At 39.0% G+C, this 27,424-nt stretch overlaps 3 protein-coding genes and 1 long non-coding RNA gene across 7 annotated transcripts; 1 reads left to right on the forward strand and 3 right to left on the reverse strand.

Moving 5' to 3' along the window:
• Nucleotides 1–210: 210 nt before the first annotated feature.
• On the reverse strand, nucleotides 211–15,248 carry LOC9328208 (protein SPIRRIG). 3 transcript variants are annotated; one of them, XM_021013420.1, is made up of 20 exons: nucleotides 14,871–15,248; nucleotides 14,330–14,678; nucleotides 13,880–13,949; nucleotides 13,633–13,718; nucleotides 13,321–13,456; nucleotides 13,184–13,240; nucleotides 12,866–13,039; nucleotides 12,527–12,718; nucleotides 12,319–12,384; nucleotides 12,033–12,147; nucleotides 10,711–11,876; nucleotides 9,862–10,561; nucleotides 9,652–9,754; nucleotides 8,429–9,543; nucleotides 6,683–8,333; nucleotides 3,407–6,412; nucleotides 2,752–3,060; nucleotides 2,288–2,594; nucleotides 2,047–2,193; nucleotides 211–1,935 (listed from the first exon to the last, which is right to left on the reverse strand). In XM_021013420.1, exons 2-20 carry the CDS (start codon nucleotides 14,509–14,511, stop codon nucleotides 700–702), a joined length of 10,818 nt encoding a protein of 3,605 aa, XP_020869079.1. In that variant the 5' UTR covers nucleotides 14,512–14,678; nucleotides 14,871–15,248; the 3' UTR covers nucleotides 211–699. The 3 variants fall into 3 exon arrangements, with proteins under 3 accessions (XP_020869079.1, XP_020869080.1, XP_020869078.1); XM_021013421.1 differs by having other exon boundaries at nucleotides 3,407–6,165; nucleotides 6,253–6,412; nucleotides 14,330–15,248; XM_021013419.1 differs by having other exon boundaries at nucleotides 14,330–15,248.
• A 1,215-nt stretch (nucleotides 15,249–16,463) lies between these two features.
• LOC110225382 lies at nucleotides 16,464–18,298 on the reverse strand. Its single transcript, XR_002329737.1, has 2 exons — nucleotides 18,231–18,298; nucleotides 16,464–18,142 (listed from the first exon to the last, which is right to left on the reverse strand). It is a non-coding gene; the product is annotated as an uncharacterized LOC110225382 (long non-coding RNA).
• An 89-nt stretch (nucleotides 18,299–18,387) lies between these two features.
• On the forward strand, nucleotides 18,388–20,147 carry LOC9328209 (BI1-like protein). Its single transcript, XM_021014984.1, has 4 exons — nucleotides 18,388–18,987; nucleotides 19,080–19,193; nucleotides 19,488–19,645; nucleotides 19,762–20,147. The coding sequence occupies exons 1-4, from the start codon at nucleotides 18,723–18,725 to the stop codon at nucleotides 19,963–19,965; spliced, it is 741 nt and encodes a 246-aa protein (XP_020870643.1). The 5' UTR covers nucleotides 18,388–18,722; the 3' UTR covers nucleotides 19,966–20,147.
• Nucleotides 20,148–20,265: 118 nt separating this feature from the next.
• LOC9325499 (protein NETWORKED 1D) lies at nucleotides 20,266–26,663 on the reverse strand. Of its 2 annotated transcripts, none has more exons than XM_002892101.2 (5): nucleotides 26,468–26,661; nucleotides 26,177–26,243; nucleotides 25,848–26,048; nucleotides 21,513–25,675; nucleotides 20,266–21,324 (listed from the first exon to the last, which is right to left on the reverse strand). In XM_002892101.2, exons 3-5 carry the CDS (start codon nucleotides 25,945–25,947, stop codon nucleotides 20,377–20,379), a joined length of 5,211 nt encoding a protein of 1,736 aa, XP_002892147.1. In that variant the 5' UTR covers nucleotides 25,948–26,048; nucleotides 26,177–26,243; nucleotides 26,468–26,661; the 3' UTR covers nucleotides 20,266–20,376. The 2 variants fall into 2 exon arrangements, with proteins under 2 accessions (XP_002892147.1, XP_020870641.1); XM_021014982.1 differs by having other exon boundaries at nucleotides 20,377–21,324; nucleotides 25,848–26,043; nucleotides 26,468–26,663.
• Between the last annotated feature and the right edge of the window lie 761 nt (nucleotides 26,664–27,424).

Consider the following 27,424-nt stretch of genomic DNA (forward strand, 5'->3'; position numbering starts at 1 on the left):
TCTCTGTGGTAGGTATGTGGTCTTTTGTTTACTTGTTGATTTACTAAATATATCAAGCTTTTGGATAACAAATATTGATAGTATATGAGAAGAAAAAAATCCAACATGAACAAAAAAAATTCCCTGGCCAGACTTTGGTCTGCTTCCTCCTATGTGGTCCTGTCCTTAAGTTCCCTGACCAGATCTCTCTCTCTCTCTCTCTCACTCGAGAACAAAAAAATTATCATTGACATTGAAGCAAAACATGAAGAACACAAAAGGTTACAAACTATAAAAATAATGCAAGTATTGCATCTGAGAAAATACAGATATAGATGGGGCTGTAAATACTAATTTGCACAGCTTCTGCTATTTTCAATGAGTTTTCAAGAAGAAATAATTTTAAGTAAGAATACAAAAAAAGGCCGCAAAAATACCATACTGTACACAGTACACACACTTCCCTGTAAAAGCTTGTAATCTTCCCATCTATTTACACAAATTCTCAAACCAAACCTCTTCTCCTTCTCCTTCTCAAACCTGAAAACTCACCAGTACAACAGAGTTGAGAGTGGGTCGCTATGCTCTCTTTCTGAGCTAACACTGTTCAGACTTTGGTCTGCTTCCTCCTATGTGGCCCTGTCCTTAAGTTCCCTGGCCAACTCTTTCGATTCTAGTCAAAGAAACCAAAAGGGGATTTACTGGTCTCTGCTCTGGATTCTAAACCGATGAAGCCTGTTTTAGTGAAGCCTGTTTTAATGAAGCCTGTTTTAATGAAGCTTGTTTCAATGAAGCTCTTAATGTCTCATCTGGTACTGTCCATGAAAGTAACTGTCCAGCTGAATCACCGCTTAGTAACTGCTTCAGGTCGCTCGTGAGATGGAGCGCGGTGACCGGTTGCTTATGGAATTTCAACACCTTGTGTAGAATCAACTTGTATTCTGGCACTTGATCACCCAAATTCAGCCCTCCTGTTCTGTTGCTACTACTTGTTTTGCTCTCAGCACTCACCGGATCAGTACAATGTATCATCCGCCATACTTTAACTGCTCCACTCTGATGACCAGTTACATACCAGCTTGTTTCAAGCCAGTCGGAAGATGTTGAGCCTGTTACTGATAATACCGAATCAGATGGTAACTGTGATGTGTTAGCCACAGCAAGGCAATCGCCATTGATGCTCCAAACCGCAAGGACAGTTCCAGCAGCAGTTACAATTTCCCCAGTAAGGTCGTTTATGTAGATTGCTGAAATGGGAACTGGGAAGTCAGGAAGCTGCCTCACAAAACTCAATGAACTGAGATCCCATATGATGACTGTACAGTCGTCTGACCCGCTTGCAATCATCATGTACGGTTGGCTTACACGTAGACATGTGACTTTAGCTGTGTGAGCACATAGGGCTTTCTCTAACCGTAAACGCCGTGAACCACGGGGACCATCCTTGCTTACTCTCCACACGCACACTAAACCATCCTCTGCTCCAGTGACCACAATGCGCCCATCGTGACTAACACCAGCACACTGGATCTGGTTGCTTTCATGGAGATTTTCATGGGTTGATAGCAGTTTGTCCTGATCATAGCTCATAAATCTCAAGCTCCTGTCTGGGAATCCCCATGTTATGTATTTAGTATAGCCTCTAGGTTTCAGGAAACAGTTGGCTCCGGCAACGAGAACCTTGTCGTGGAATGTAATGATCTGGCTTATAGAAGATGGGCATTTACGTGTTTCATGAGGAACTAGATGCATCGAGTGTTTCAGAGGGTGGAGAGGAATTTTTCTGTCTGTTCTTCTTTTGACATGAGCTTTCGGGAATAGTTGCTTAGGAGTTTGCCCAAAATGATTAATTTGCGCTAGTATGGAAGCTTTCATTGCGGGGTCGATAACTGCATCAATATCAACATTCCCCTCGTATGTGTAATGATAGAAAACATTCACAGCTTCTTCTGCAGCCTGAGAATAAACATTCCAATAAAGGAAAAGGAAAGTAAATAACATAACAATACTTTGATATCTGCATTCTACTTGACTAGCGGCAAAGGGAAAAAATATTGTGTAATGTACCTTTCCTCTCTGTTTGTACCCAAAGATGAGATCTATCCAATGATGTAAATTCTCTGAGACATAATCTGACTCCAACGCTTCTCTGTGTTTGAGGATGAACTCACGAACACTACCTCTAGCCCATGGAGGTAAAAAGACATCACCAACCTGAAATTATGCAGGAAATATAAGTATATCAAGTCAACATGAAAGGAAAGTGGTAAATTCAAACACCACTAAAAGACCTTAAACTGGCACAAACCTTCTCTCCTGACTGTTTTTCACCCAAATCAAGGCTGAATCTATTTTCCAAGAACTCGGGCATGTAGAAGAATTCAGGAATTAGTTCTTTAACGTCTGAAGTATTTCCCTTTCCTGCTGCACTTAGCCAAGTATCTTTAATACTATTGAAGAGTCTATCAGCATGATCAAACTGACCGCCCTGGAGCTTCTGATTTTCAGCACTGAATGGTGGGAGGCGAATAAGGTAGAAAAGAACAATTCCAGCACTAGAATAGTGAGAACCATAATGAAATTTTGGAACCTCGGGATCATCCCAGCTCTCATATCTGAAATCGAGCAGGAAAAAAAGAATGCATGATAAGCAAAGATTAGATAAAACTCTGATATCATGAAACAGTAGCAAATTAACAAGAAAAAATTGATGTATGACGAAGACCACAAGGGAAACAGGCACTATACAAAGTTTAAATGCACATCACAAACCGTTTTCTAAATTCTTCTTCTCCTTCAGGTGTCTGGCAACCCATTGGTTTGTGAAGCTTTCGGAATGTTTTTGGATCTGAAAAATCAAGACTCTCGCTATCATAATCTGCTAGAACCCACGGAAATACAGGATACTGCGTGAGATCACTGTATCCACGTCCTGCTAAGGTATTGAGATGCATTAGGTATTGGAAATTGCTGATTTCTCCATTTTGCCATCTTTTCGAGAAAGACTTCGCCATTAATTTGAAAAGCCGGCCTCCCTCGTTACTTTCCTGTTTAGCTGATCCTGAAATGGTTGTGTCGAGCCTAGATAAAAAAATAAAAAGGAATAAATTACACTTTCGCAGATCAATGAAGACAGAAAATCTCATCTATAATAACTCCACATGAGTACTACGGCCAAGAAACAGAAGACCATTCAAGGATGCTAGTAAACAAACTAATGAAGAATAGAAACCTTAAAAACTAGTCAAAGTAAGCTTTAAAAAAGAGACCCACCCACGCTAACTCATGTGAGTAGATTGACAGATTTATTCATTTTACTAGAGAAAAATAAATGGCTATAAAATGTAAAAATAACAAACAACGCATTGTGTTCAATCCAGTAGAGAGGAAAAAAAGAAATGAGATGAAAAGAACGATGGTACCGTACATGCTGTTCCTTGGAAGATTCATGGCAACCAGATTTTTGAAAACTTCTTCCCTCTCTTTCTTGTGGAACACGAGGAGATCATTACATCCATCCATGCTAAATATCTCAATAGCAACCGGACGCAGCTGGTAATCACGTTTCAAAATTTCATGAACATTATTAAGCTTCCACATACGCCAAGGATGTGGCAAGTTACCAGTCATGCACATTTTTTCTTTCCCCCAAGCACCACCACCATATGCCCATGCTCTTCCCCCTACTGCTCCTGTTTTCACTGTTGTAGTCCCTGATGTGCTAGACTTGGAATGGAAATCCAAGCTTCCAGAGACATCTTTTTTCACACCCAGCGCTTGATCAATAACGGATAACTCATCTTCGCATTCCTTCTCACAAATACACCCATCTTCGTCAATGTAAAAGTTTTCTATCACATACAGACAGAATTCCCCTATTAAGAAGATTCCATCATGCTTGTCGAGATCAACAACTCTCTCACAGTTGTATCTGAACCTAATCTTTTCAAGATGCTCCAGATAAGGTCTAATCAAATACTCACCATCATCATTCAGTTCCTTCTCTGATTTTTCCTCTGGGCCATTAGTTTCATCCATTTTAGCAGAGGATGAATGTCTTGGAGAGCCAGTCTCAGATTTCACATGTGTGTTGTCTGTTATGGGCACAGAAGCTGTACTAGATTTTCCACCAAAATCAAGAGCAGAGTGAAGACTTGCTTCGTTTGTACTGCTAGCTCTATCATCATTCCATCCATTTCTGGCGGAAGCGACATCTTTAAAATCATCAGACTCTTTCAAAAACGACTCATCATAGAGTTCACTGAGTAGGAAAGCAGGCTCGGAATCTGTGTCAGAAATAACTGGTCCATCTTCATTTTTGACTTTGGGCAGCTCAATTTCTCCAAGTTCCAACTTTCCATCAAGAACATTCTGGATGCTATCAATTTTTAGCTTACATCGTTCAAGCTTTTTGCGCATTCTGTATGGACCTTCAATCGGACAGAGCTGCCATTCAGGATCTTCAGTCCCTTTGGATTTACGCATTGGGAATATCCCACGCTCATGCACAAGCTGCTGGAGATGAGTTTGCCACTCACTCTCAGCATGAAGTATCCAACCATATTTGTTTTGCCGAACTACTCTAAGCTCCGTAGACATGGCATCACGCAATACTTCTAGCGCATATCTTCGTTCATTCAACTGATCCCAATGTTTTAGGTCTAACTTTGACATATCTCGTGTTTTTCTCCCCATCTCTCTCTTCCGACGACCTTCCATGCCTTTTATCCTGACACCGGGAAATTTTGCCGAGCCAGCTATGTACTGTACCCACATAATTGCAGCACATTGCTCCAGTACTTTGTTAATAATCTTATCAGAGCTTTCAAGCCACTTAAAGAATTCTGGTAGATTTCCAGTCAACAACTTATCAAAACCCCCATGTAGAACATCAAAGTTTTGTCCTTGGTTTGGTTTAGTGACGAGCAAATCCTCAAGGGCAGATCTTCGGTGTACAAGCAAATATTTGACAATATCAAGTGACATGTTTTGCACACTCTTTCTCTGGTCAAGGAGCAGGGAGATTAAATTCACACACAAACAGCAATTCAAATCAGTATCAAGGTTGCTTGGGCAGAATATGATTCTCCTGTTTGCGACCAACAACTGCAAAACTGTTGAGATGTCAATCCCAGATTCATCAGTAGCTGGATTCGGAGATGGCCTCTTCTTAGATTCAACAAGCAAACCCAGTTGGGATAGTAGATCCTCCTCTCCGATAGTTATCAAAAATGATGGCAGGAAACAATATAATACCATTCTATTTGTGTTTTTCAAGATTGAGTGCACATAAGCATCAAGTTGTCGCGTTGCTCTTCCAAGAGATAAAAGACCTTTACCTGAAGGAGTGATTTCTTCAACCCTACCATCTTTGTTAGCTAATTGGAGCATTGATAACAAGAACTCTAGAGCCCTAAGAACACCAGTGGGTTGAGAAAATGCACCCATATAAACACGATCCACTATCATCCAGCAAAATGCATCCAAATTCATAGACCATTTGGCCTTGTCCAGTTTTTTCTCATCCTCTTCATCATCACGCAAGAGACGCCTTTCAAGATAGTTCATGACCCTGCTAAGGCATAAGCCTTGAAAGACCAGCACACTTTCAGGATCAACATAGAAAGGAACCATTTCCATTATGCTTTCCAGAATCGGTACGGCTTTAATCTGTTCAGTCACTAAGTCAGCAAGTGCCTCTGCCATAAAATCTAACACGGCACTCGCTCCAGCAGAACAAGGCCCGCCACCATACCCAGTTTCATCTGTTTCAAGGAGAAGTTTTGGGCTAACTGTGAAGAATGCATTGGCAGCCGAAGATCCTTGGGAGCTTGACTTTCGCTCTGAAGATGCATCAACTTCATTAACAGAGACATAAGATTCAAGGGAAGGAGAACCACCAAAGGTAGAACTGTTAGATTCGTTATAGTTAGAACCTAGCCAGGATGCAAGTGCAACAACCGGAGATGGTGATGGAGTGAATGAGACTTTGAGACTTGATTTTTCAGATAAAAGGGGAGACTCGATCATAGGGAAAGATGCAGAGCTCTGAGAATCTGTTGCCTGAACTTGAAGTGGATTACCTTTAAAATCTTGAAAGTCCCTTTCACTGGAAGCTGAAGGACCGACATGATGATCATCTTGTTTCTTAACATCTTCAACACCTTGTAATGATTTACTTGCGTCCTGTGTTGGTGGTGTAAGAATGTTCTCCATCTTATCATTAACCACATAATTTGCAGGTAAAGACATGTCTTCGGAACTAAGACTGACCTGCCCTTGAGGGAAGCTTCCAGCACTGATGGAGGTTTTAGTGGACTGATCCTGATCATGAGGCAAGCTTACTTGTGAGCCGCTATCGTCGACATCATTTATATGCTTCTCTTCCACCTTCACAGAGAGCTGTTTCGCCATCTTCACAGCATAGGCAGCCCTACAGCACAAAATAGCCTTTAGGCGCAAGTTATGCAAATAAACATCTTGCAGGTCACACAAAATCCAACATCATGAATATATCCTGGTCTTATCTAAGACCCTTTGACATTGAACACGACATGAAAAATAAAACAAACTACTGTTCACATAGTCTATCCAACGAAGGATAAAATCTATGCAGAAAAATATATTTGTTTTCAAGAACCTAAAAAATCATCAATATTTACTAAGTGGTGAAAACATATATCAGTAGGTCTGTAATGCCAACCTGACACATGAGAAGTAAAGATCAGCACAATTTTCAACAAATTCTGCACGTCTGCAAGCAGTAGAAAATTGAGGGCACATCTTTGCAAGGTCAACCATGAAACGGAGAACAGACGTCGCAGCAGCAGGAGCTGATGCTTCGCCACCCATCAAACGTGCCGCATAAGTTTTGTGCATCAAAGCTTCCCCTTGAAGCTCCCCAGTCATTTCTGCCCCCTCTATAAGCTCTGCGACAAGACTAGCACTCACCTGAGAAAGATTTCCAGACTGGTGGGCGAGCATTGATTGCATGATCAACCTGTCATAAGTAGATTTAGCCATTGCCACCACTGAATCCAACAGATCTATGAACTTTAACTCCACATGGCTTCCATCATTTGGCACTAGAGCATGAAAGTCTAACATTCGAACCTCCGGTAGTCTTGGATAAACAGGTTTCCCAAAGATCAAGCAGAACAATATGTAATATATGTCTGGGGAATCATAAAAGTTTTGAAGTACCCGCATCAGCCCCTGATAACCTCCACTTGTTCGAAATTTAAGGGAAAAGTTAGGAGAAGAAGCAAGACAGACACCGAGAAGGGTCATGATCCACCTCATACTAGTAGGATGCACAGCTTCATCGAGGAAGTATGTTATTAATTTTGACGAGACTATCTTATGCCACAGCTCCAGAAGTTCCTCTGCTTTAATGGTTACCTGAAGATCAATGAGCATTTCCAAAAGCATATTTCTCACAATTACATGCTTTCCCATCGACTCGCGCAATAATGAGCTTCGTGACTTCACTTCAGGGGGATTAAATGTCATAATCACAAACCTAACGACATTTTCAAGCTCAGAAGTCAGGAATCCGTCTTCTAAGATGCATCCAAGCAGAACAACTAATTTTTCTAGGACCGGAACTTCCACATCACCTCTCTGAAGTGTCACTAACAAATGTTCCACAAGATTGATTCTGCGCAGAATTGTAAGATTGTGATTCCTGTACCAATGCATTGAAACCAAATTTTCCAGGAAACCAAGTAAAGCAATCTGGATGGAAACAGGGGATGTTACCCAAAGGGTCCAGTCCAGGAGGACATGTTCAACCATATCCGCGTTGGATAAGACAATGCAGTTTGAAGTTTCAGCAGGGATATCTGTTTCTAGCTCAGAGAGATGGCTAAATGAATCCTTGGGAACAGAAAAGTCATCCATATCTCCATGAGACCCAACTGAGGAACTATCGTACCGGAACCTCGAAAGACTAAGATCCTCGTAGCTGTTTTCAAATATAGTCTCCGTAGGTGGCATACTAATATTACTCTGACCATTCTCCAACTTTTTTGGCTCTGAAAACAAAGCTTCGCATGCTGCAATTTGAAAAAATATCTCCAAAGACTGCATATCAAACAGGGTCATTTTGGAACGCAAAAACAGAGCTAGTAAATGATATCCCCTGATGGTTTGCATATCCTTCACATTTTGAGGGTTTTGATGAAGCGCACATGCAAGCAATGAAAGAGCCATATGTAGCATATCTCTAGATTCGGCAGCCTCAGCAAGCGCGAGTACAACAGTCATTCCTCCCACAGGTCGGATAGTATCACCAATCACACTTTGTCTGCAGATAGATACATTTCCCACCAGACGCCCAAAACGTGGTATTCCTGAACCATTTGAAAAAGAAGAATGAATCAAATTATGAAATCGATTCAGATGAATATGTACAAAATGAAGAAGAGATTTTAAGACTACTATATACCTCCAATTGGAGAAGCAGCAGCAGATAATGGGTCAACCAGATTGAGGAGGGAAAAATTTCCAGACGCACGGATGAACTCCGAGCATGTTCCATCAAATGCAAAAATGAGTTTCTTGCCAGGTAACTGAAAGGCAAGATTTCCCAACCTCTCAAGATCCCAGACAATTCCACTGCCATCTGCCTTGGAGTCACCTTGTCTATTGCTTCCATCAAATTTTTGTCCATTCGACGATGAATTCATGTCAGTGTCTAATGAGTCCAGGATAGCCATGCTGCCCCCACCACAAGCCTGATTAGGCACAAAGCGTAAGAGGTCTGCATCCTGGAAAAGACCTTTGTACCCCCTACCAAGAATGTACATGAAACCAATGCAACCTGATGTGAGCACCTCCTCAAAAAGATAACATGAGCGTGTTTTCCATGTCAGATCACTAATTCTGGCACAAGTAGCCGGAGTTCCAACTGTTACTTGCAAAGATTTTCCAACAGGCGAAGGAGAGTACCCCAATTTTCCCGTGTGCCTCAACTTTCCATCAAGATAGACATATGCAACACTAGCTTGGAAGAGTCCGGCAAGAGCATTCGGTTTACTATGAACAACAGCAAGGTGATGCCACCTGCCCTCCTCAATCTCCAATCCAGAAAACGACAAAGAATGTGAATTGCTAGTGGCAAGGGTCAGAATACCATCCTCCTGGAAGTAAAGTTCTGCATAGAATGGACTTTCATTGCTTACAGCACCAACAGAAAACATCCGGAAAATGTTCTGTTCGTGTTGTTGCGCACTTGTAATTCGCGTTTTTGATGAACCGCCAACTTTGGAGGCTTCTGAATCTTTTCCTTGGGTTGTTAAAAAATTACGAAACTGGAACCAACAAACAAATGAATAACCAGCAGCAGGAGGCCAAGATCTTTCTCCCAGGGAAACCTGAACAGAAGCATGCCCAGTTTTGCTCATATCCAATTCTACAAAAGGAGCCAGAGATAGATGTTCCAAGGCTGTGTCTTCCATGAGAATTAGTTTTTCCATCATGCCAACTATTGCATGACCTGAATTCATAATCCTCATTTGCAAAACATATCTAAACAGCATTCGGAGCTCAGATGGGGACAATCTACACACACAAAAAAAACTATATACTAAGAAAACAGATAGTAATATGAAAGCAGTAACGTTGGAAATATATTTAAAATTTTTAGTGATAATGCAGGACATTCTTTACCTGTACGCTCCAAGAATTTCCACAATCTTCAAAGCATAAGAAAGAAATGGAGATGAACCCGCAAGAAAGGGGTAAATGACCTCCAACAAGAGTTCCACGCAGCCTGTTCAATTACAATTCATGACGAGATAGAGATGGGTTGAGAGAGAAAAACGAAAAACCAAAAGCGATAGGGATCATAAAATTGATTGAAGAATGGACTGGTCTTACCAATTGATGTGAGGTTTTCCTGATTGAATGGACTGGCACGTGCAAGACTTTCCAGAAGTTTCAAAAATTCTAGCTGCATTTTTGGACTAAAAAGCAACAATGAACGGATCAGAACTCTGACAGCACCTGCATTGTAAATTCTCTCCTTGTCAGGATTGAACTGGCCCGATGGGGTTGTTACAATAAAAGTTGCGTTTTCACTTTCTGGTATAGTAGCAAGGGCCGTTGACTCTGATGTTAAAAATGGGGGAAGCACCACTTCAAGTGCAAGTTCTAACAACAGCTGTATAACCTGCCTTTCCAACTCAACACACAGCAATCCAGACTCAGCCAAAAGCTCATAAAATGTCTGAGACGTTATAACAGCGTGCAGTTTCATCCTATTAACAGCATTCTCACAGACTGCAGCTGTCATAAGGCGAAATAGATATTTAAACAATTTGATGTAAACCGTCAAATCAGACTCATCCATGTGCTCTCTATTCCCTTGAAAAGTATGAAGGGTCGTCAATAAAAGAGAGAAACCAGTGGCTTCGCCGAAGACTCTTTGGGCAGAACCATTAACACCAACAATACGCCATAGAGCACCCATTGTATCACATTTGGCATCATCATGAAGCTTGTATTGATGGCCAGAAATACCAGTGACCATTCCACTCTTCAACAAATCGACAACAGCTCCTAATTCGTCATGATGGACCTGGTTGGAGAGTAATTGCAAGAAAAGTAAATAAAGAATGTTTGCCAATTAGGCAAAATAAATACCTATGATGGCATCGATGTAAGCGAACACATCAAATTTGCAATAAAATTGACAGTGGAGTAGTTGATCCAAGAAAAAGAAGATACCTGTTTAGTGTCTTCTGTGATTAGACATGATAAGATCCTCAAAACGCCAGTTCGATGGGCATCAGATATCAAGAAAGGAAGAATAATCGCCACGCCATTGGCCGCACGAAAAGATGACTGATTAGCCTCAGCTTTCTTTAACAAAGAGATCAAACAATCCCAACCAACAGTAATAGTGTTGTCAACTTCAAAAACAGGTAACTTTCCTGACCCAGATTCCATCAACTTTGGTGATGAAATAATGGCATCTTTAGTATCTAAGTGCTTTTTGAAGCTACCTGAGCTAGGCTTCCGATCTGAATGATTAGAGACCCCACTATACTGATCTGGACCGATAAGAAGCTTGTGCTGCTTCAAATCATCCTGTAAGACTTCCAAAACACCAACTTCACGTAGGACTTTCTTATATTGTTGATCAAAAGATATGAGCTTCACAAAGAAAGAAAGTATGGTGTGCTTCAACTGAGATGTAATTGGCTGTTGCAATAAGCAACAAAGTGACAACAATTCTTGCTCTGGAATACAATTCACAACTGTGACAGCATACTCAAGAATTTTGAGAATTATATCTTGCAGCGAGGAAGGAAAACCAGCCATATTGAGGACAAGCAATGGAACGGTTCTTAATTCCTGACACAATCTATAGTTTTCCACGTGGCTCGAGAATATCTTGAACATTCTATTCAATACTTCTGCCTGAAGATCCTTATTCTCTGCCTTCAGGAAGATATCTTGCAGCATTTGGACAGCTTCCAGGTCTTTAACTTTACCACTTCCCTGTTCCCATGTCTCATCATATATACTGTCAACAGATGAAGTTCGACTTCTGCTATGCCCAGTTGGCTTCATTTGGGATGACCGTGAGGCCCTCCCTACAGATGGCTCAGCTGGACCAGTCTGAGCCAGGGTGACGAGGACATCAAGCAATCTTGACAACGATGGAGCAAAGTTTTGTGAAGAAAAATCAGCATTTTCCCTACTGTTCGTATTTTCTCCATCAGGAAACACTTCAGAGCCATCTGAACCACTATCCTGATTAATAGATGAACGACTGGACACAAAAGTCGGATTTTTTGGCAAGGAAGATAGAATCAGGGCAAACTGAACAAGAAAGTGGTAACCGTGTGCATTACGTATGTCCTCCCTGAGCCTAACACCACCAGCCTCTACAGAGTCAAATTTGAAAAAGATTAGTAGCCATAATCAGAACAGCTTTAGCTTACATGTCCATATATGTAATGTGACTACTGAATGTTCTACTCTCACGCAGCATTTTTTTCATACGGACATAAAATATTTAGAGCTCTGTAGACTAAATTTACCAGGTCTGTACGATAGTTCCACACATTCAAGTAACAAGTCCACAATGCCCATAGTGTAGGCTGAGTCACCACAACTCGGATCAAAATCTTTGACAGCCATCAAGAGCACCTTTATCTGCACAAGAACTCAAAAAATTAAGAATTTATTTTTTAATGCCTTATTGCACTGGCCACTTCATAGTTCAGCATTAGCAACAAAGAATAAACTATTCCCAGGGTCATCTTAAAAGTATGCATGAGAATCAATATACTACACTCAGGCAGTCTGCATAATTCACTGGCGTACCAGATGGTGCTTGCGTATGTATCTTGCTGTGCTCCCATTGTCATTGATTAGTAGAAGTCCAAGGATCTGGAAGAGACACGAAAGGGTGTCAAATGAAACTATAAGCATCAGATTATTCAATCCAGTTTTAATTGTCCATCTAGAAAGCCGTTCACGGAAGTTTTCCATTTCATAGCACGATGTTCTAAAATAGATGTGTGAAAAATACCTGCATTGCATGTCTGTGAAGCTGTATATTATGGAGGGGAACTAGACCTTCTTTATACTGAGAAAAAACTGTAACGGAGCCATTGGCAACCATATTGAAAAGCGACTCAAGAGAGTCATCTTCAATCAAACTCTGAGCAGCAGAAGGATTGCTTGCTAATGCTTTCATGATATGGACAACACTACCCTCCACCTACAAGAATGAAGGGGCACAAAGTATTTATTAAACTGATAAAGCATTTGTGTAGTATAAACTTGGTTGTCAATATTAAGCTCAAAACAATGACGAAAAACATATCTAATCGTATTATGATTTGGAAAAAAAAAATTGAAACAGAACCTCAAGTCGTCTAGTTTGGAAAACTCTGTATCCAGCATCTTTTTCCGCTGATACCTCTTCTAAATCAGCAGTTATTTTACTTTTGCTTAGTTCATCATATGCTAGAAGTGCACTGAGAACATGTATTAGACAACAGAATATCCCAGAATCCAGTAGTGATTGTTTGTCGATAGGCTGAAAAGAACACATAAGAGGCAACACAATATATAAGGCATAAAACCATCAAAGAGTAAGCATCCTGGACGATGAGAAATTGAGCTTTGCAAGATTTTATGGAGTGGCTAAATTAAAAGACACAGGAAAAAGTCGAAAAGGTACCCCAGATACAAGTACTTCAACAGCAGTTAAGAGGTTTGCACCAGGACTAAATCCCTCCTGTAGGAAGAAATCATGGATTAAAGATAGAGAATAGAGTGTGACATGTCAAGATGCACACTCAGAAAGAAAAGGCAAACCTTGGTGACATCTGAAAAGAACCTTAATACTTTCTCTACATCCAGTGACCTTGTCTTGCTGCCGATCTTCAACTTTTCAATATCTGTCACAAATGCTCTCCCAATGACAAAAGAGAATATATGTGTTTCTACTAACCTGCAATTAAAATAAATTTCTCAATATTGGTAATTATACCATATCTGACCTACAAGCATAGAATATGAGGTACGGAAGATGACTAGCTAGACAGGGGAAGAAGACACTCGGAAACAACAAACCCCAATCCAACGTATATCCAACCAAAAAGGGAAAAAGAGTTAGGAACAGCTTACATAGTAACTAACTGATCTACATTAGCGTGCCGCTTCACTAATCTACAAAATATATCCACGGTCAGATTCAAGGCGGCCTCCTTCTCCTGCATTACATATGAACGATTAGCACTCATAAAATGGTAGTATTTTGTAAGCCCATCCAGTATAGAAAATACAAGAAGAGATATTGTTCCAAGAATAAAGGTAAGACGTTCCAAAAAATAACTAACGTGTGTACAAGAGTATGGATAATCGAAGTAGGTACCTTTTCAGAGCTTGATGAACGGAACTCTTCCCATAATCTCTTGAAGTCCAGCTCCAACTCATGGTTATCTCTGCTTTCGAGAGGAGTAAAGAGAAGAGAGGATCAACAATTGTTTTACACCAACAGCGATGAGTCAACAAAATTACAGAATCCAATTGAAAAGTGTTGCAGCTGATAGCTTCAAAGACTATATCTTTGTTTCAATTAAGTAGAAGCAGCCTTTGACTCTCATATATAAATCTTCCAAAACAACCTATCACAAAAATCTAGCACCACAAATGGTACAATAAAGCAATCTAAAAGAAACTTAGTTGGTGTCGATCACTTATAAAGCAATATAAACTCTGGTCCCAAAACAAAACATAAAAAGCAAAGCTATAACTAGCAACAATGGGCAACATCGGAAACCAGAACCAGATCAAGCAAAACGAGAAGAGAAAAGAAGAAAACCTTGAAGGAGATAAGTTGAAGTGATGAAGAGAAGAAGAGGAGGCGTAAGTAAAAGAAGGAGAAGAGGAAGAGGACGGCGGAGCAGTTAGGTCAACGGAAAAGGGGTCGGAGGTAGCGGCGTCAGAGGATTGAGCTAATCCAACCTTCTCCTTGATGTCCTTAAGCAATGTTGCCCATTTCATCGTTGTCCTTTTCGATCCCAGAAACTTTCATCCGATGACGACGACGACCTCACCAGACCAGACCAGACCCTGACTCGGTCTCCAAACACGACCCACCTCAGATCCGAGTCGTCGATCAGATAAAAAAAAATCAACCCTAAAATGCGATCAACCCAAAACTCTCATTCCTTCACCACAAGGAAACAAAAACACACACACAATCCTTAAATTGAGGAATTCAAATTAAAGAAAGAACCCAAAAAAGAAAAAAAGAGTCTTTTTTTTTAGATCAAATTGAGCTGATACAATGTGACGAATTAGGGTTTCGTAGGAAGAAGAAAGATCTAAGATCCAAAATTTTCAAATCGTGAACCCCTTACCCTCCCAAAACACTTCAAAAATTCTCTTTTTTCTTCCACGAGAATGAGCAAAATCCAATTTTGACAAAAAGGGAAGAAAAGGAGCTTAGCGGAAAATCGCGATTTTGATTTTGTTTTTATTTCTTAATTAAATTTTAAATTAAACAGATTTAAATCAAATCTCCTTCTCTCTTTTTTTCTTCCTTGTTTCTTTTTCTTTGTTCTGGGTGTTGTTGTTGACGGCGTCTCTCTCCGCGCCTTGTTTCTCGCTCAAGTCGTCTCACTTTCTCTCTCTAAAACACGATACTGTTTGTTTCTCCTTCGTATATTATTTCCAGTTTTATTACTTTATTAGCCCTTTAATTTTCGTTTTTATACTATTTTATACCCACTACAATATATTCATTACTAGTTTGACCCCCAAATTAGTCTTGCATTGCAAACCCCACAACTAAATATTGTAGACCAAAACAATGGCGCAGACAAGGTATATATAAAATCATAAACTAGGGATCCACTTGAAGAATACCTTTGACATTTCGTTCGTGAAAGTAACAAAGGTTGACTTGTTCTTCTTCTATCATTTTATATCATTGTTTGAGTTAGTTTATATACAAATGGTCAAATAAGGATGTTTTAGAGATAGATACACATTGGGATTTTTTTTTTTTGTTTTATATTAATCAAATAAATTAAAACAACTCCATATGGATAAGAAATTAAAAAACAATACTACATTTGGAATTTTACAATAAGTCTTGACTTATTCTTAAAAATTAAAGGTAATTTTTACCTTTCTTAGTTTTTACTTTTTAGCCTATATATGTATAGTATATTTACTTCATGCCAAAATAGTAACTAATTTTATTTAACATACAGTTTTGGTTATTTTTTGTAATACCAGAGCCAACACAACATAAAAAGAATTTGGAAACCTTATTTGTCAAAAGTTATTATCTAGTAGTGGGGACAATATATTAACAGAGAATATAAAATTAATGGCAAAATGGATCTGGATGACGATTTAAAAACAAACGAGACCTAAATTATAATTATTAAGAAAAAGAAGGGCCAATGAGAGGTCAAACACAAATATAGTTTCTAGGTTCACGTCTACAATCGCAAGTAGAGCCCACGGGACGAGAATGCCACGTGTTCGTATAGGTTTGCTGAACGATTGCGAGAGACGTGATCCCCTCTTTGGAAAATTTAAACACTTTTTAGGACCAAAACACTTTCTATGTCATTTTAAAAAATAATTTGAAAAACACGTCTATATATAAATTTATATATGAATTTCTTAAAAAATAGTATAACTTATGTCATTGTGAGCAAATTGTCACGTATGTTAAACAAACAATAAAACTTAGTAGTGGTGGTAAATAGTCATCAACCAAAATTAGAAATTTTGGTAATAAATAGATCATATATTTTCAGAAAAATAAAAGATAGAACTTAGTCCAAATTATGCTTCGAAAAATAATTTTCCAACAATTATTATAGTATTTCATTTGTCTGATTCCTCATTCCTGTCACATCTAAACACCAAAATTTGTATGTGACAATTATAATCATTTTCGAGGACAGGAAAAAAAAAAACAATAGCCGACAAAGTTACTGTCGGAAATTTTATATTTAATTACCTCACTTGCATAAATCTTTCACAGTTAGGACTAAATTCCAATATTGGAGATGTCAAATAAATAAATTAAAAAAAAAAAAAACAATTCCAATATTAGTGACAATGGACCTTTAAAGGGTAAAAGTCTGAACCATGTTCTGTTTTTGTGAAAGCCCACTTTTAAGTAATTCTCTCACAAATTAGGTCCACATAAGCCCAATATGTGATGAGACGGTAACACAAGTTAGATGAACTAGAAATGTCATCAACACCTCAAAGGCTCAACAAACATATGATTTTTTTGCATTTATTGAGATACTTCTTCAAACATTATTGCACTAATTATTCATAAATATGCACATTTCATTTAAGTTATAGTAAATATTATTTTCTTTTATATTAATTTATTATCTTAAAAATGTTTGATATACTTATCGCATTATAATTAATACTATTAGATATATTTAAACATGTGTCACACTAATGTCAAACGCATCTACATAGATTAAATTTATTTGTTACATATGTTAAGATATTTAATATCACACACCTCAAACATTATTACACTAACAGTAGTTAACCCATAATGAAAAAAAAAAAAAGGAAAGGAAAAAAAAAAGTATAAATACGGAGAGAGCTAAATTTGTATGGTTAGAATCTTTAGGAAAAACTTGTCGCAGCGAAATTCCAATACAACATAAAAGCAATGATGGAAGTTTATATTATTGTCGTGTTAGCCACCGTTAGTTTGGTTGTTATCGTTGGTACAGTATTTTGTTGTAGCCTCTGTCTCATGACGGAGAATAATTAAACTCGAATAGTCGTACAACCAACGGCTACGGCTATCTCCTCCGACGATCAAGGACTCAACGTGGTCGTCACAGCAATGGTTGTCGTGGTCATGGCGAAGAATGCGCTGGGGAATGTGGAAGATAGATGACCATTCTGCTTAGATTATGATGCTATAACTTAACTAGTTCCCTAATAAATTTGTTTATATATACATCTATTGGACTTTCTAATTGCTAAAAGGCGATGTTGGTCCTCAGATTTTTATTAAATACACTTTTTCTTTGAATGAAAAAATCAATAGCAATTAAAACAAGATAAAAATTTGTTTTTTAAAATACACTTTTTCTTGAAACACGTCTAAATGTATAACAAAATACACATTAAAATTGCATTTTTTGGCATATCTTAAGATTTTAAATCACACACCTCAAACATTATTGCACTAAATAACCCATAATTAAATAAAAATGAAAGGCAAAACAAAATATTATATATAGAGAGAAGGTAAATTTTTATGGTAAATAAATCCTTTTTAACAAGTTCTTCCAACACAACGTAGAAGCAATAATGGAGGATATTGTTACTGTCTTGACAGTCCTCTTTATTTCGATTTTTATCGGTGGTACGATATGTTGTTGCATCTGTCTACATGAGGACGAGAAGAAACAAACAGTCACTACTAGTACTAGCTAGCAATGACGTGAGAAGAAGTAGAGATGGTGGGTTAGTGATTTTTCCAGCAGCGGCTATCTCCTCCGGGAATCACTGCGGTCATAACGACGGTCATCACGGCGGTGGTTGTGGTGGACATGGCGGAGGATGTGGTGGAGGATGCGGAGGATAACAATTCTGCTTAGATTATGATGCTATAGTTTAGGTCCTTAAAGAAAATATAAATTCTAGTTATTTATTCTACTATGATTTTAATTATAAATTGGTTATTGCGAACTCTACAAAAGATTACATACCTAACTCTTCCATATATTTCACGGACTAATTTGGGCTCCCCTTCAAGATTCTTCTATGAGAAAGAAAGAAATTCCTGAGTACCCATGAAAAAACTTGTCGAGCCGGTTTAGTTTAGGCCTTTGGAGCCATCTAGAGACTTTTCGAGCCGGTTTACTTTACGGTTAACAACAACTTAACGCATTCATCTTCACACGCCACGTGTCAAAACCTGGTGCCTTCAAGAACGTTCTACTTTACTCAACTGCTTTTATAACTTCAAAAATCCTAATTTTCTCTCCACCCTCTAATCTCAAACTTTCTCGCATTTTCTCGGGAAAATCGTAACAAACAAACAAAAATTTCTCAGCCGGCGAAATCAAATTCCGTTACTTGTTGATTCGTCGATCGTCACCTTCTTCTACTCTCAAGATTCGAACATTCCCGCGTTTTTTTTTCCATTCGTTTGATCAGAATCCATTGTTTTCAGAGAGTTTCGATTACAGTTTTACAGAATGTATAAGTGGAATCTTCCTTACCGGAAAGATGACGTGGAGACCGGTGGTGGCGGTGAGAGATCTCTGTATCCGACTATGCTTGAGAGCCCCGAACTCAGATGGGGTTTCATCCGAAAGGTATATTCCATAATCGCATTCCAGCTCTTAGCAACCATCGCCGTCGCCGCCACGGTGGTCTTCGTCCGTCCCATTGCCGTGTTCTTCGCCACCACTAGTGCCGGTCTTGCTCTCTGGATTGTCCTAATCATCACGCCTCTTATAGGTAACCAAATAAGCAATTTTTGTTAAATTCATCAATTCGATGGTTATGTGATTAGGGTTTTGGTTGAATCTGTTATTGTTTTGTTATTGCAGTAATGTGTCCTTTGTACTATTACCACCAGAAACATCCGGTGAATTACCTGCTTTTAGGGATTTTCACGGTGGCTTTAGCTTTTGCCGTTGGATTAACATGTGCTTTCACCAGTGGTAAGACTTTCCTTGTGAAATAAGTTCTCTTTATTCGTTTCTTGCCTCTCAAGTAACTTATTAATTACTTGAAATCACACGCTTAAGATTTATTTAAAATTAGCCTGTAAGATCTCCAACACATTTGAGCTGGTTTTGACTTTCCTCGTACTCAATAACAACTGGTTCATTGATAGGTTAAAGTTCCATGGTTGCATAGAAACATGGATTTGTGTTTAATCCACCTTTAGAAACCATAGACTTTTGGGATTATAAAATTATTCATTAGAATTTGGAACTTTCTTGTTGGAACAGGGAAAGTGATTCTTGAGGCAGCGATTTTGACAACAGTAGTGGTGCTTTCCTTAACCTTTTACACCTTTTGGGCAGCAAAGAAAGGATATGACTTCAATTTCCTCGGTCCATTCTTGTTTGGTGCTCTCATCGTTCTCATGGTCTTTGCCCTTATTCAGGTAAACACATTGTCTTGTCCCTTACAATGAATGCTTGTTTTGGTTTAACATTCGAAATTCATACTGAAAACAGAGCCCTGATCGTGGGTTTTTGGGTTGTGTTTGGTTTTTTGCAGATTTTCTTCCCGTTGGGTCGGATCTCAGTGATGATCTATGGATGTTTGGCTGCGATAATATTCTGCGGGTACATAGTTTACGATACAGACAATCTCATCAAACGTTACAGTTACGATGAGTACATCTGGGCAGCAGTTTCGCTCTACTTAGATATTATCAACCTCTTCTTGGCTCTCCTTACCATTTTCAGAGCTGCCGAATGAAGCTTCTTTACTCCTTTTAAGTCTCGATCAGTGTATTATCATATCCTTAAAATGTGTAAATCTCTAATATTGTTTGTTAACAAAACTCATTTTCTTTATAGTATTCCCATTTACAAAAACATAACCTGGCAATGTATTTTTTAAAGTAATCGAGTAGTATTGGAACTTGCGCTTGGAGACCAGATTATGTTGGTTAAACACACCATAGCTACGTCTGCTTTGAAACGCAAACGTAAAACAACTTTGGAATTTAAGCTATTAGCAATATAAAAAATTTCGTTTAAACTCTATGGAAACGAATTAACAGATATTAGCAAAAGTGTGTTTCTCTTTCATATCAAACTTCAATTCGTTTCCATTCACATGAACATTATTTAGCTTACTCGCAACAACAGTTCTAAGTTCTAACTATCAAGGAGATGGAGGCGGTTGCACGCACCCACAAAACGCAAACCGCTTTTTTATCCTCTTTCGTCGCTCACCTCTCACTCCGCTATAGATATAATCCCGAAGAAGAATCCTCGTTTTGCTATCTGATATCTTTGCTTTTGCTCGATCCTCTCTATCTCCTTCCAATTTTAGTAACAGAAACTGCAATCTCTGTATCTCCAACTGTAACCTACCAATCTTCTCTGATCCTCTTCTCGCCTGTTCTGATATCCTCCTCCTTCTGCTACTCTCATTCTCATCAAGATCCATTGACGATTTGCTTCCATCTGATCTCTCAAATCCGTTTTGGACTTTCGTCACCAGTTTCCTGTTGATGCTTAATAGTTTCTCTAATGCTTCTTCAGCTTCATTGATCTGTCCCTTGATCGTCTCGTACTCGTTTTCTTTTCCTTTCTCGTCTTTCTCCTCTGTCTCCACTTTGCTTTTCAAATCTTCAACAGCGACATGAAGATTTGCGAGCTTCTGTAAATCTGAATCAAGTCTCTCGAGAACTTTCCTCTTGTTTGCATCTTTGTTTGGATCCGTGAATCTATCAGAGATCTCTAGTTTGTCCACAACCAATGACTCTTCAGACAAGGATTTACCTTTCGGAGGGTTTTGTGACTTCACCTCTAAACTGTGACCATCTTCTATCTTCAAAATGTCTCTTGTACTTATCCCATATGATGAGCAATCAGAAACCTGATCGAGTACGATATCTTTTGTGATCATCTCGGTTTCCTCGGAGTAGATTTCATGGTTCTGTTTCCGCAGGCTTCCACTTCTCCTTCTGCTTCTTCGGGCAGAGGAAGTTTTTAGTTCTTCAATTGCAAGCTTTTTGGTTACTGCCTCCTCAATAGCTTTGATTCTCAAACGCAATTCTTGTATCTCTAAGATGCCATCGTTGTTATCCACCAATGAAGCAGTGTCCTGGTAAGAGAATACCCACAAAAGATTGGTCAATATCCAACAAGAAAAACTTGAAATTAACAAAGCAACAGATGCAACATCGGTTCAACGGAAAAATGTCAGATCAAGGGTAAATCTGTCTAAAACTTCATTACGACCAACTAAAAAGAATATGATTATTAGAAGCAGAGTTTGCTAAGATAACTTACTGTGGCTGGCTCATTCTCGAATTCGTGAGGCATGGCATGTTTTTCCAGAGATTGTATGCTTTCCTTCAACAGGGAAATAGCTTGGGCGTATTTGCACATAAGATCGTTTTGTCCTTTGTTCGCATCCTCTAAGTTGTTCAGTCTTCCTTTAAACTGCTCAATCTCCCTGTCTTTTAATGTGCTTCTGCTTTCAAGGTTCTTACAGGCTTCGGCCAGCTCATGGGTCAACCCTTCAAGCAATATTTCATGAACAGCCGAAATCTGCAACTCTCCAAACAATGTTGCAGATTGAGACTCCCATAGTTCAATCTCATTCCTTTCTTTAAAAAGCTCCTGGTTCAGATTTTCCTTCTCCACGTTGATTTCTTCGAGTTCTATGACTGAGTTCATCAAGTCAGCTTCCAATTTCAGATTAGCTTCATTCAAATGACTATTCTTCTTGACCTGCTCATCGTAATCTCCACGGAGTCTCAAGACCTGCTTATCCTTATCCTCTTCTATCGCTTTAGCTTCCTTGTATCTACATTCTAAACCCTCCACTGCCTTAGATAATTCAGATTTTTCATTTTGCATGATGGAGATCATCAGCATTGCTTCTAAAAGCTCTTTCTCCTTCTGATCCAACTGATCCTTCACATTAGCTATTTCATGTTCCAAATGAACATTGGCTGATTTGGCAGAGAGTAGTTCGGCATTCGATTTCTCTAGCACACCTTGAAGCTGAAAGTTCGCAATGTCTGCAGATTTTAACTTATCACCAACCTCCCTTAACTCTTCCTCAAGCTTACACTTGACAATACTGAGTCTGTCTAGATCCTCGTTTAGTTTCATTGCTCCTGAAAGTTTTTCCAAGACGACATCCTCCAATAGAATGATGAGATTGCTTTGATATATAGTCTCCGACAAAAGCAAAGAGATATCCTCTTCTAGTTTACGTTTCTCCTCCTCCAACTGCAATGTCGACTTTGTCAAGTATGCTTTCTCATCCAACGTTTTGTAATTATCTCCCTGCAAAATGGTGTAGTCATCTCGTATCTGCAACACCTGCCTGTGCAAATCCTCAATTTCCACCGTCAAAACTTTTTCTCTGTTGACACCTTGATTAACTTTTGTGGTCAATTCTCCGTTCACGAAGATAAGTTTCTGGGTCTCATCCCGCGAAAACAAGAGCTGCTGACACTGAGATTCAAGTTCTTCCTCAAGGATTTTCTTCTCTGTTTCGATACCTACAGCTTCTGATTTAAGTTGCCGAAGAAATTCAATAAGGACGAGGTTCTCAATGGCAGAGTGCTGGTTTTCATCCCGAATCCTCAAAAGCATAGTTTGCATGTCATCAAGTCTATTCAATATATCATGCATATTTTTCTGGTCTCGCGAGTTCTCATCACCGGAACCTATACCTGGAATTATATCAAGCTTCTTCAATACCTGGTAGATCCCCGTTCTCAGAATTTTAATGCAGTTAATTGAGGAGTCAATCTGCACTTGTTTCCCAATATTTTCCTCTTTCAGTTCAGAAACTAGCTTCTCTAACAGTTTAGAAGCCTCTTTGATATTCTGATTCTCAGCAATCAAAGAGGAACTCTTCTCAAGCCAGTCCTGCAAACATTTCTGCAGAACAATAATCTCAATGTGAGCATCATGAGCTCGATCCAGTTCCACTTGATATTCTCTCTCCCGGCATTGATTTTCATCTTGAAGGTGATGGATCGTTGATTCCATGCCATTCATCCGACTCTCAGAAAATTGCACAAAACTAGCATACTCACAGTCCTTGGCATTTAAAGACACTCCCAACTCTTCAATTTTCTGAAGAGAAGACTCCCTCTCGGTCGCTAATTCCAAAACTTTCACTTTTAATTCTGCATGTTCTTTCTCCAGATCTTCAATTCTTTTTCTCATTGTATCAATATGAGAGAGTAAGCTTTCTCTTTCACTAGTTAAAGTGGACTTGTCATCATTCAGCAGGTGGCATGATTCTTCTAGGCTTTTCAATTTCGACTTGAGTTCTTCGAGTTCTGCATTGACATTAAAAAGACAATTCTCCAGTACCATGTTTTCTTCAGAGAGTTTCTTGCTGTTTTCTGTAGCACTCTGCAGACGGGAAATCAACATGTCCTTCTCAGAATGAAGGCCTGATTTCTCTTCTGCAAGTGACATACAAGCTTCCTCCAATGTTTTCAGCTTTCCTCTGATTGTTTCCAGCTCAGCATTCAAATCTGATATGGAATTCTCCAGAAGAAGGTTTTTCTGAACAAGCTTTTCCATCATTTCTAACTTCTCAAGCAGGGCCGTCTTTTCAATACTTTCTCTTTCCTTGATTTCCTTTAGCTTTGAGTTCTCCTCCTGTAACTCCTTGACAGAAGACGCAAAGCCTTCTTGATGTAAACCAACCAACTCCACCTGTTCTACCATGGACTGGTGTTTCTTCCCTATCTGACTTAATTCCTCTTTAAGACAATATATTTCTTGCTGCAAAGCATTTCTTTGGTCCACTCTCAGTTCAACTTCGGCTTCAAGTTTCTGTATTGTCTCTCGTAATTTTGAGACCTCCTCCTGCAAACTTTTAATTGATGCAGCCGAGGAGAGATTGAGCTCATTGAGGCTTTTGTTCTGGTCTTTGGCTTCCTGAACTTCCTCCTGTAAAACATTGTTACGGGCTTCCATATCTTTCAGGATTTGAGACCTGTTTTGCAGTTCCAATGCCAAAGTGCTTAGCTCCTCCTGAGACTGAGAGTGTAATTGTTGTAGGGTTTGAAATGCGGTCTCAGCTTCCATAAAACGCAAGTGTTCTTCTTGTACACAAGTCCACAATCTTCCCATCTCTTTCTGTTTCTCCGTGAGCTCATGACTTTGATTCCCCAGTTTCTCCAATAGACCATCCAGCTCAGAGTGAAGATTTTGATTTGATCTCTCAAGCACAACACATTTTTCCTCTGCAAATTTTAGCTTAGCAACTCCATCCTCTATTTCACGGCTGAGCCTTTGCGTTTCTTCTTGAGCATGAAACAGCTTGAGCTTTAAATCTGCAATTGTGTCCAGACACTGTTGGTATTGGAGTTCGTAAGCTTCGTTTTCTTCAATTAATTTGGAAACCTTTTGCTTCAAGCTTTCAACTTCACCCTCAGCATTTTCTGCCCGCTGATTGGTTAACCTTGAATCTTCCTCAGCCTTGTGCAACCTCTCTTCCAGGTTAGATATGGTTTTCAAGCATTGTTGATATTGAACAAGAGCAGCTTCCTTGTCAGTTTCGGATCTAACAAGGCTTTGCTTCAGTGCTAGAGTTTCAGCTTTGGCACTGTTGGCTCGCTCATCTACTTCTCCAGCCTCCTTCTGGGCTACAGAAATGCGATCCTCCAAATCAGCTATGTTTTGCAGACATTGCTGATACTGAAGAAGGCTGGACTCCTTTTCAACCTCTACTTTGCTGAGGGATTCTCTGAGCGTTTCGACCTCAGCTTCGGCTCTTATGGCTCGTTCAACAAGCCCCCTAGAGTCCTCTTGTGCACGAGATACTTCAGACTCCAAATTAGACAGTTTTTCCAAATTCTGATCAAACTGAGCTAAGCTAGCTTCCTTTTCAGCCTGCACTTTAGAAAGAGCATCTTTTAAAGCCACAATTTCAGCCTCAGCTTTGCTTGCGCGTTCAGATTCTGAAAGAACCTTAGCATTTCTTTCTTTTCCATCAACATCATTGAAATTCAGTCCTTTCCTTGCCTTTGCAGTTTTAAAACCTTTCCCACTACTCACAGACTGAGGGTCTTCCATGAAGGCTATATTGCGCTTAACGGTACTCAAATGAGAGGAAGAAATCCCCAAAGTACCTTTTCGTAAATCATCGGGGTAAACTGGAGCTCGGATTGGCGGATAACTCTCAGGCGTTTGTGGATCAAAATCATCGGTGGAAGAAGCAAGAGGTGACTCCTCACCAAACATCATGGGGTCCTGGTTTGGGAAGGCTTCTGCCATAGTCTGCTGAGCATGACGAATAACACCGGTGGCATGATCGTATCTTTCAGCCAATGCACGATATGCTCGATAAAACTCCTCAACCAGTTTCATAAGCTCAGGCCGCTTTTTGTAATACATTTCTGCTCGCCTAGCAAAAGAGTCTGCATCTTCTTCAATAACCTTGATCATTTGCTTGACTTTACTATCCATATCTGTCAACAAAAATAGAAACATATAAGTAGATCGCATAAAAAGTGTCCAAGCATGACACAAAACTGAACTAAAGTTATAAAAAAAAAAAAAAAATTGTGGCTTCCACATCACGATGAAAATGACAATTCCCCTGGAAAATACAAGGGACGTTAAAACAAGAAAGTCACATACCTGTCAGATTCTCCTGAAGCCATTTGGAGTTCTTGGGACTTATGTGACTATCCCACCACCAAGAATAGCGTTTAGAGTTACCATTCACAAGAGCAGTCATTTTTCCCAGCAAAATTCCACACTCCGGAACCAGAATGTGCAAATTCAAAAGTCTCTCTCTCAATGCCAAGTACACCAAATTCTTCTGTACAAATTCCTAAACTTTGGAAGAAGAAGAAGAAGAAGAAGAAAATGGCAAGGGTTAAGCTTCCATAATAATAAACAAGTTGATCAGTCACATAAAAGACAAATACAGAAGAATACAATAGAAACACATAGAAACGAATTACCAAGTCAATGGAGGCCAAATTCGAGACAAAAATAATTAACTGGCCAAAACAATCGGTAGTAAGTAACCTGGTCAAGCAAAAGATGAAAAATTGGATCAGCATAAAGACAGATACATCCAAAATCCAAGAGAAGATAGGCAGAGAAACCACATGATGGAGCAGGAATCAGAGATTATTGTACACTACTTAGCCGAAACTGAAATTAGCTACAGAAGAAGTTGATCTACCAAGCGAATCTAATTCACTACTGAAACTGAAATCAGGTCTGAAACCAAAGATCGCGAGTGTTACCGGAACAACAATAATTCTTCTAAAAAATCTTGAGATCAGCTTCCGCTTTCACTTCTACTTCTTCTTCTCATCTCATCTTCTTCATCTAGATCTCTCTCCAGGCGTTTCTGCTCTGATTCCTACTTTTTTACGTTGTGAAGAAGAAGAATTGTTTAGGTATCATTGGTGGACTTAGAGACAAGCTTTGAAATGACGATATTACCCTCCAGTACAGTTCGTAAAACTGTTTTCTTTCATTATTTTAATTCACTGTTGCGTGACTTTGCCTCCTTGGGATCGCCTTCGCTGCCAATTTTTTTATTTGAAAAAACACTTATGCGACTTTCATGTCCAAAAGAAAATTATTTTTTATCGATCGACAATTAATTACAGTATGACATCTTCTGTGATTTTTTATTTTATTTTATTTCTTTATTTGTCCTTTGCCCATGGCAAAAAAAAAAACAGAGATTCGATCTGATACTTCACATTTTCCCATCAATTCTGCAGTTCCTTTTTTTTTTTTTTTTAAATCTATATTAAAATTTTCTTTGAGAATGCTTTTTTTTTTTTTTTCAAAGTAAGATGCACTGCCGTTATGCCACGATAAACATCCGCTGATTTTTTGGGTGTAAATGGTAACACTAAAAAAGGCGTTTTTTTTTTACCTTTTTCAGCAAATCCGTCAATTGGTCACCATTCACCATTTTTTGAACAGATTTGCGTTTTTCAAAAAAAAAAAAAAAAAAAAATTTGCGGAATTGTCCAGCGGTTAAAGCCTTGGACCGCCTTTTAAAAAATTTCTGGTCATTATCCAGCGGTTTTCAAAACCGCAGCAACAAATAATACAACGGATAATAAAACATGCTTTTGCATTTTAAATAATTAAAACTACTAGTACATATACAGCTTTTTTCCCCTTTTTTTTGTTTAACAAAATACATATACATGTTAAAACACAAACATGTTTCATTTTTT

The sequence above is a fragment of the Arabidopsis lyrata genome (assembly GCF_000004255.2).
Source record: "Arabidopsis lyrata subsp. lyrata unplaced genomic scaffold ARALYscaffold_1, whole genome shotgun sequence".
In the NCBI taxonomy this organism is placed as follows: Eukaryota; Viridiplantae; Streptophyta; class Magnoliopsida; order Brassicales; family Brassicaceae; genus Arabidopsis; species Arabidopsis lyrata.

Coding starts and splice junctions, on each gene's coding strand:
- LOC9328209 (XM_021014984.1), top strand. CDS start 18,723: ATGTATAAGTGGAATCTTCCTTACCGGAAAGATGACGTGGAGACCGGT. Junction 18,988..19,079: donor AATCATCACGCCTCTTATAG/GTAACCAAATAA, acceptor TTGTTATTGCAG/TAATGTGTCCTTTGTACTAT. Junction 19,646..19,761: donor TGGTCTTTGCCCTTATTCAG/GTAAACACATTG, acceptor GGTTTTTTGCAG/ATTTTCTTCCCGTTGGGTCG.
- LOC9325499 (XM_002892101.2), bottom strand. CDS start 25,947: ATGACTGCTCTTGTGAATGGTAACTCTAAACGCTATTCTTGGTGGTGG. Junction 25,676..25,847: donor GCTTCAGGAGAATCTGACAG/GTATGTGACTTT, acceptor TTTTGTTGACAG/ATATGGATAGTAAAGTCAAG. Junction 21,325..21,512: donor TCGAGAATGAGCCAGCCACA/GTAAGTTATCTT, acceptor TTCTCTTACCAG/GACACTGCTTCATTGGTGGA.
- LOC9328208 (XM_021013420.1), bottom strand. CDS start 14,511: ATGAAATGGGCAACATTGCTTAAGGACATCAAGGAGAAGGTTGGATTA. Junction 6,413..6,682: donor CTTTACTTCTCATGTGTCAG/GTTGGCATTACA, acceptor TTTGTGCTGTAG/GGCTGCCTATGCTGTGAAGA. Junction 3,061..3,406: donor AATCTTCCAAGGAACAGCAT/GTACGGTACCAT, acceptor TTTTTTATCTAG/GCTCGACACAACCATTTCAG.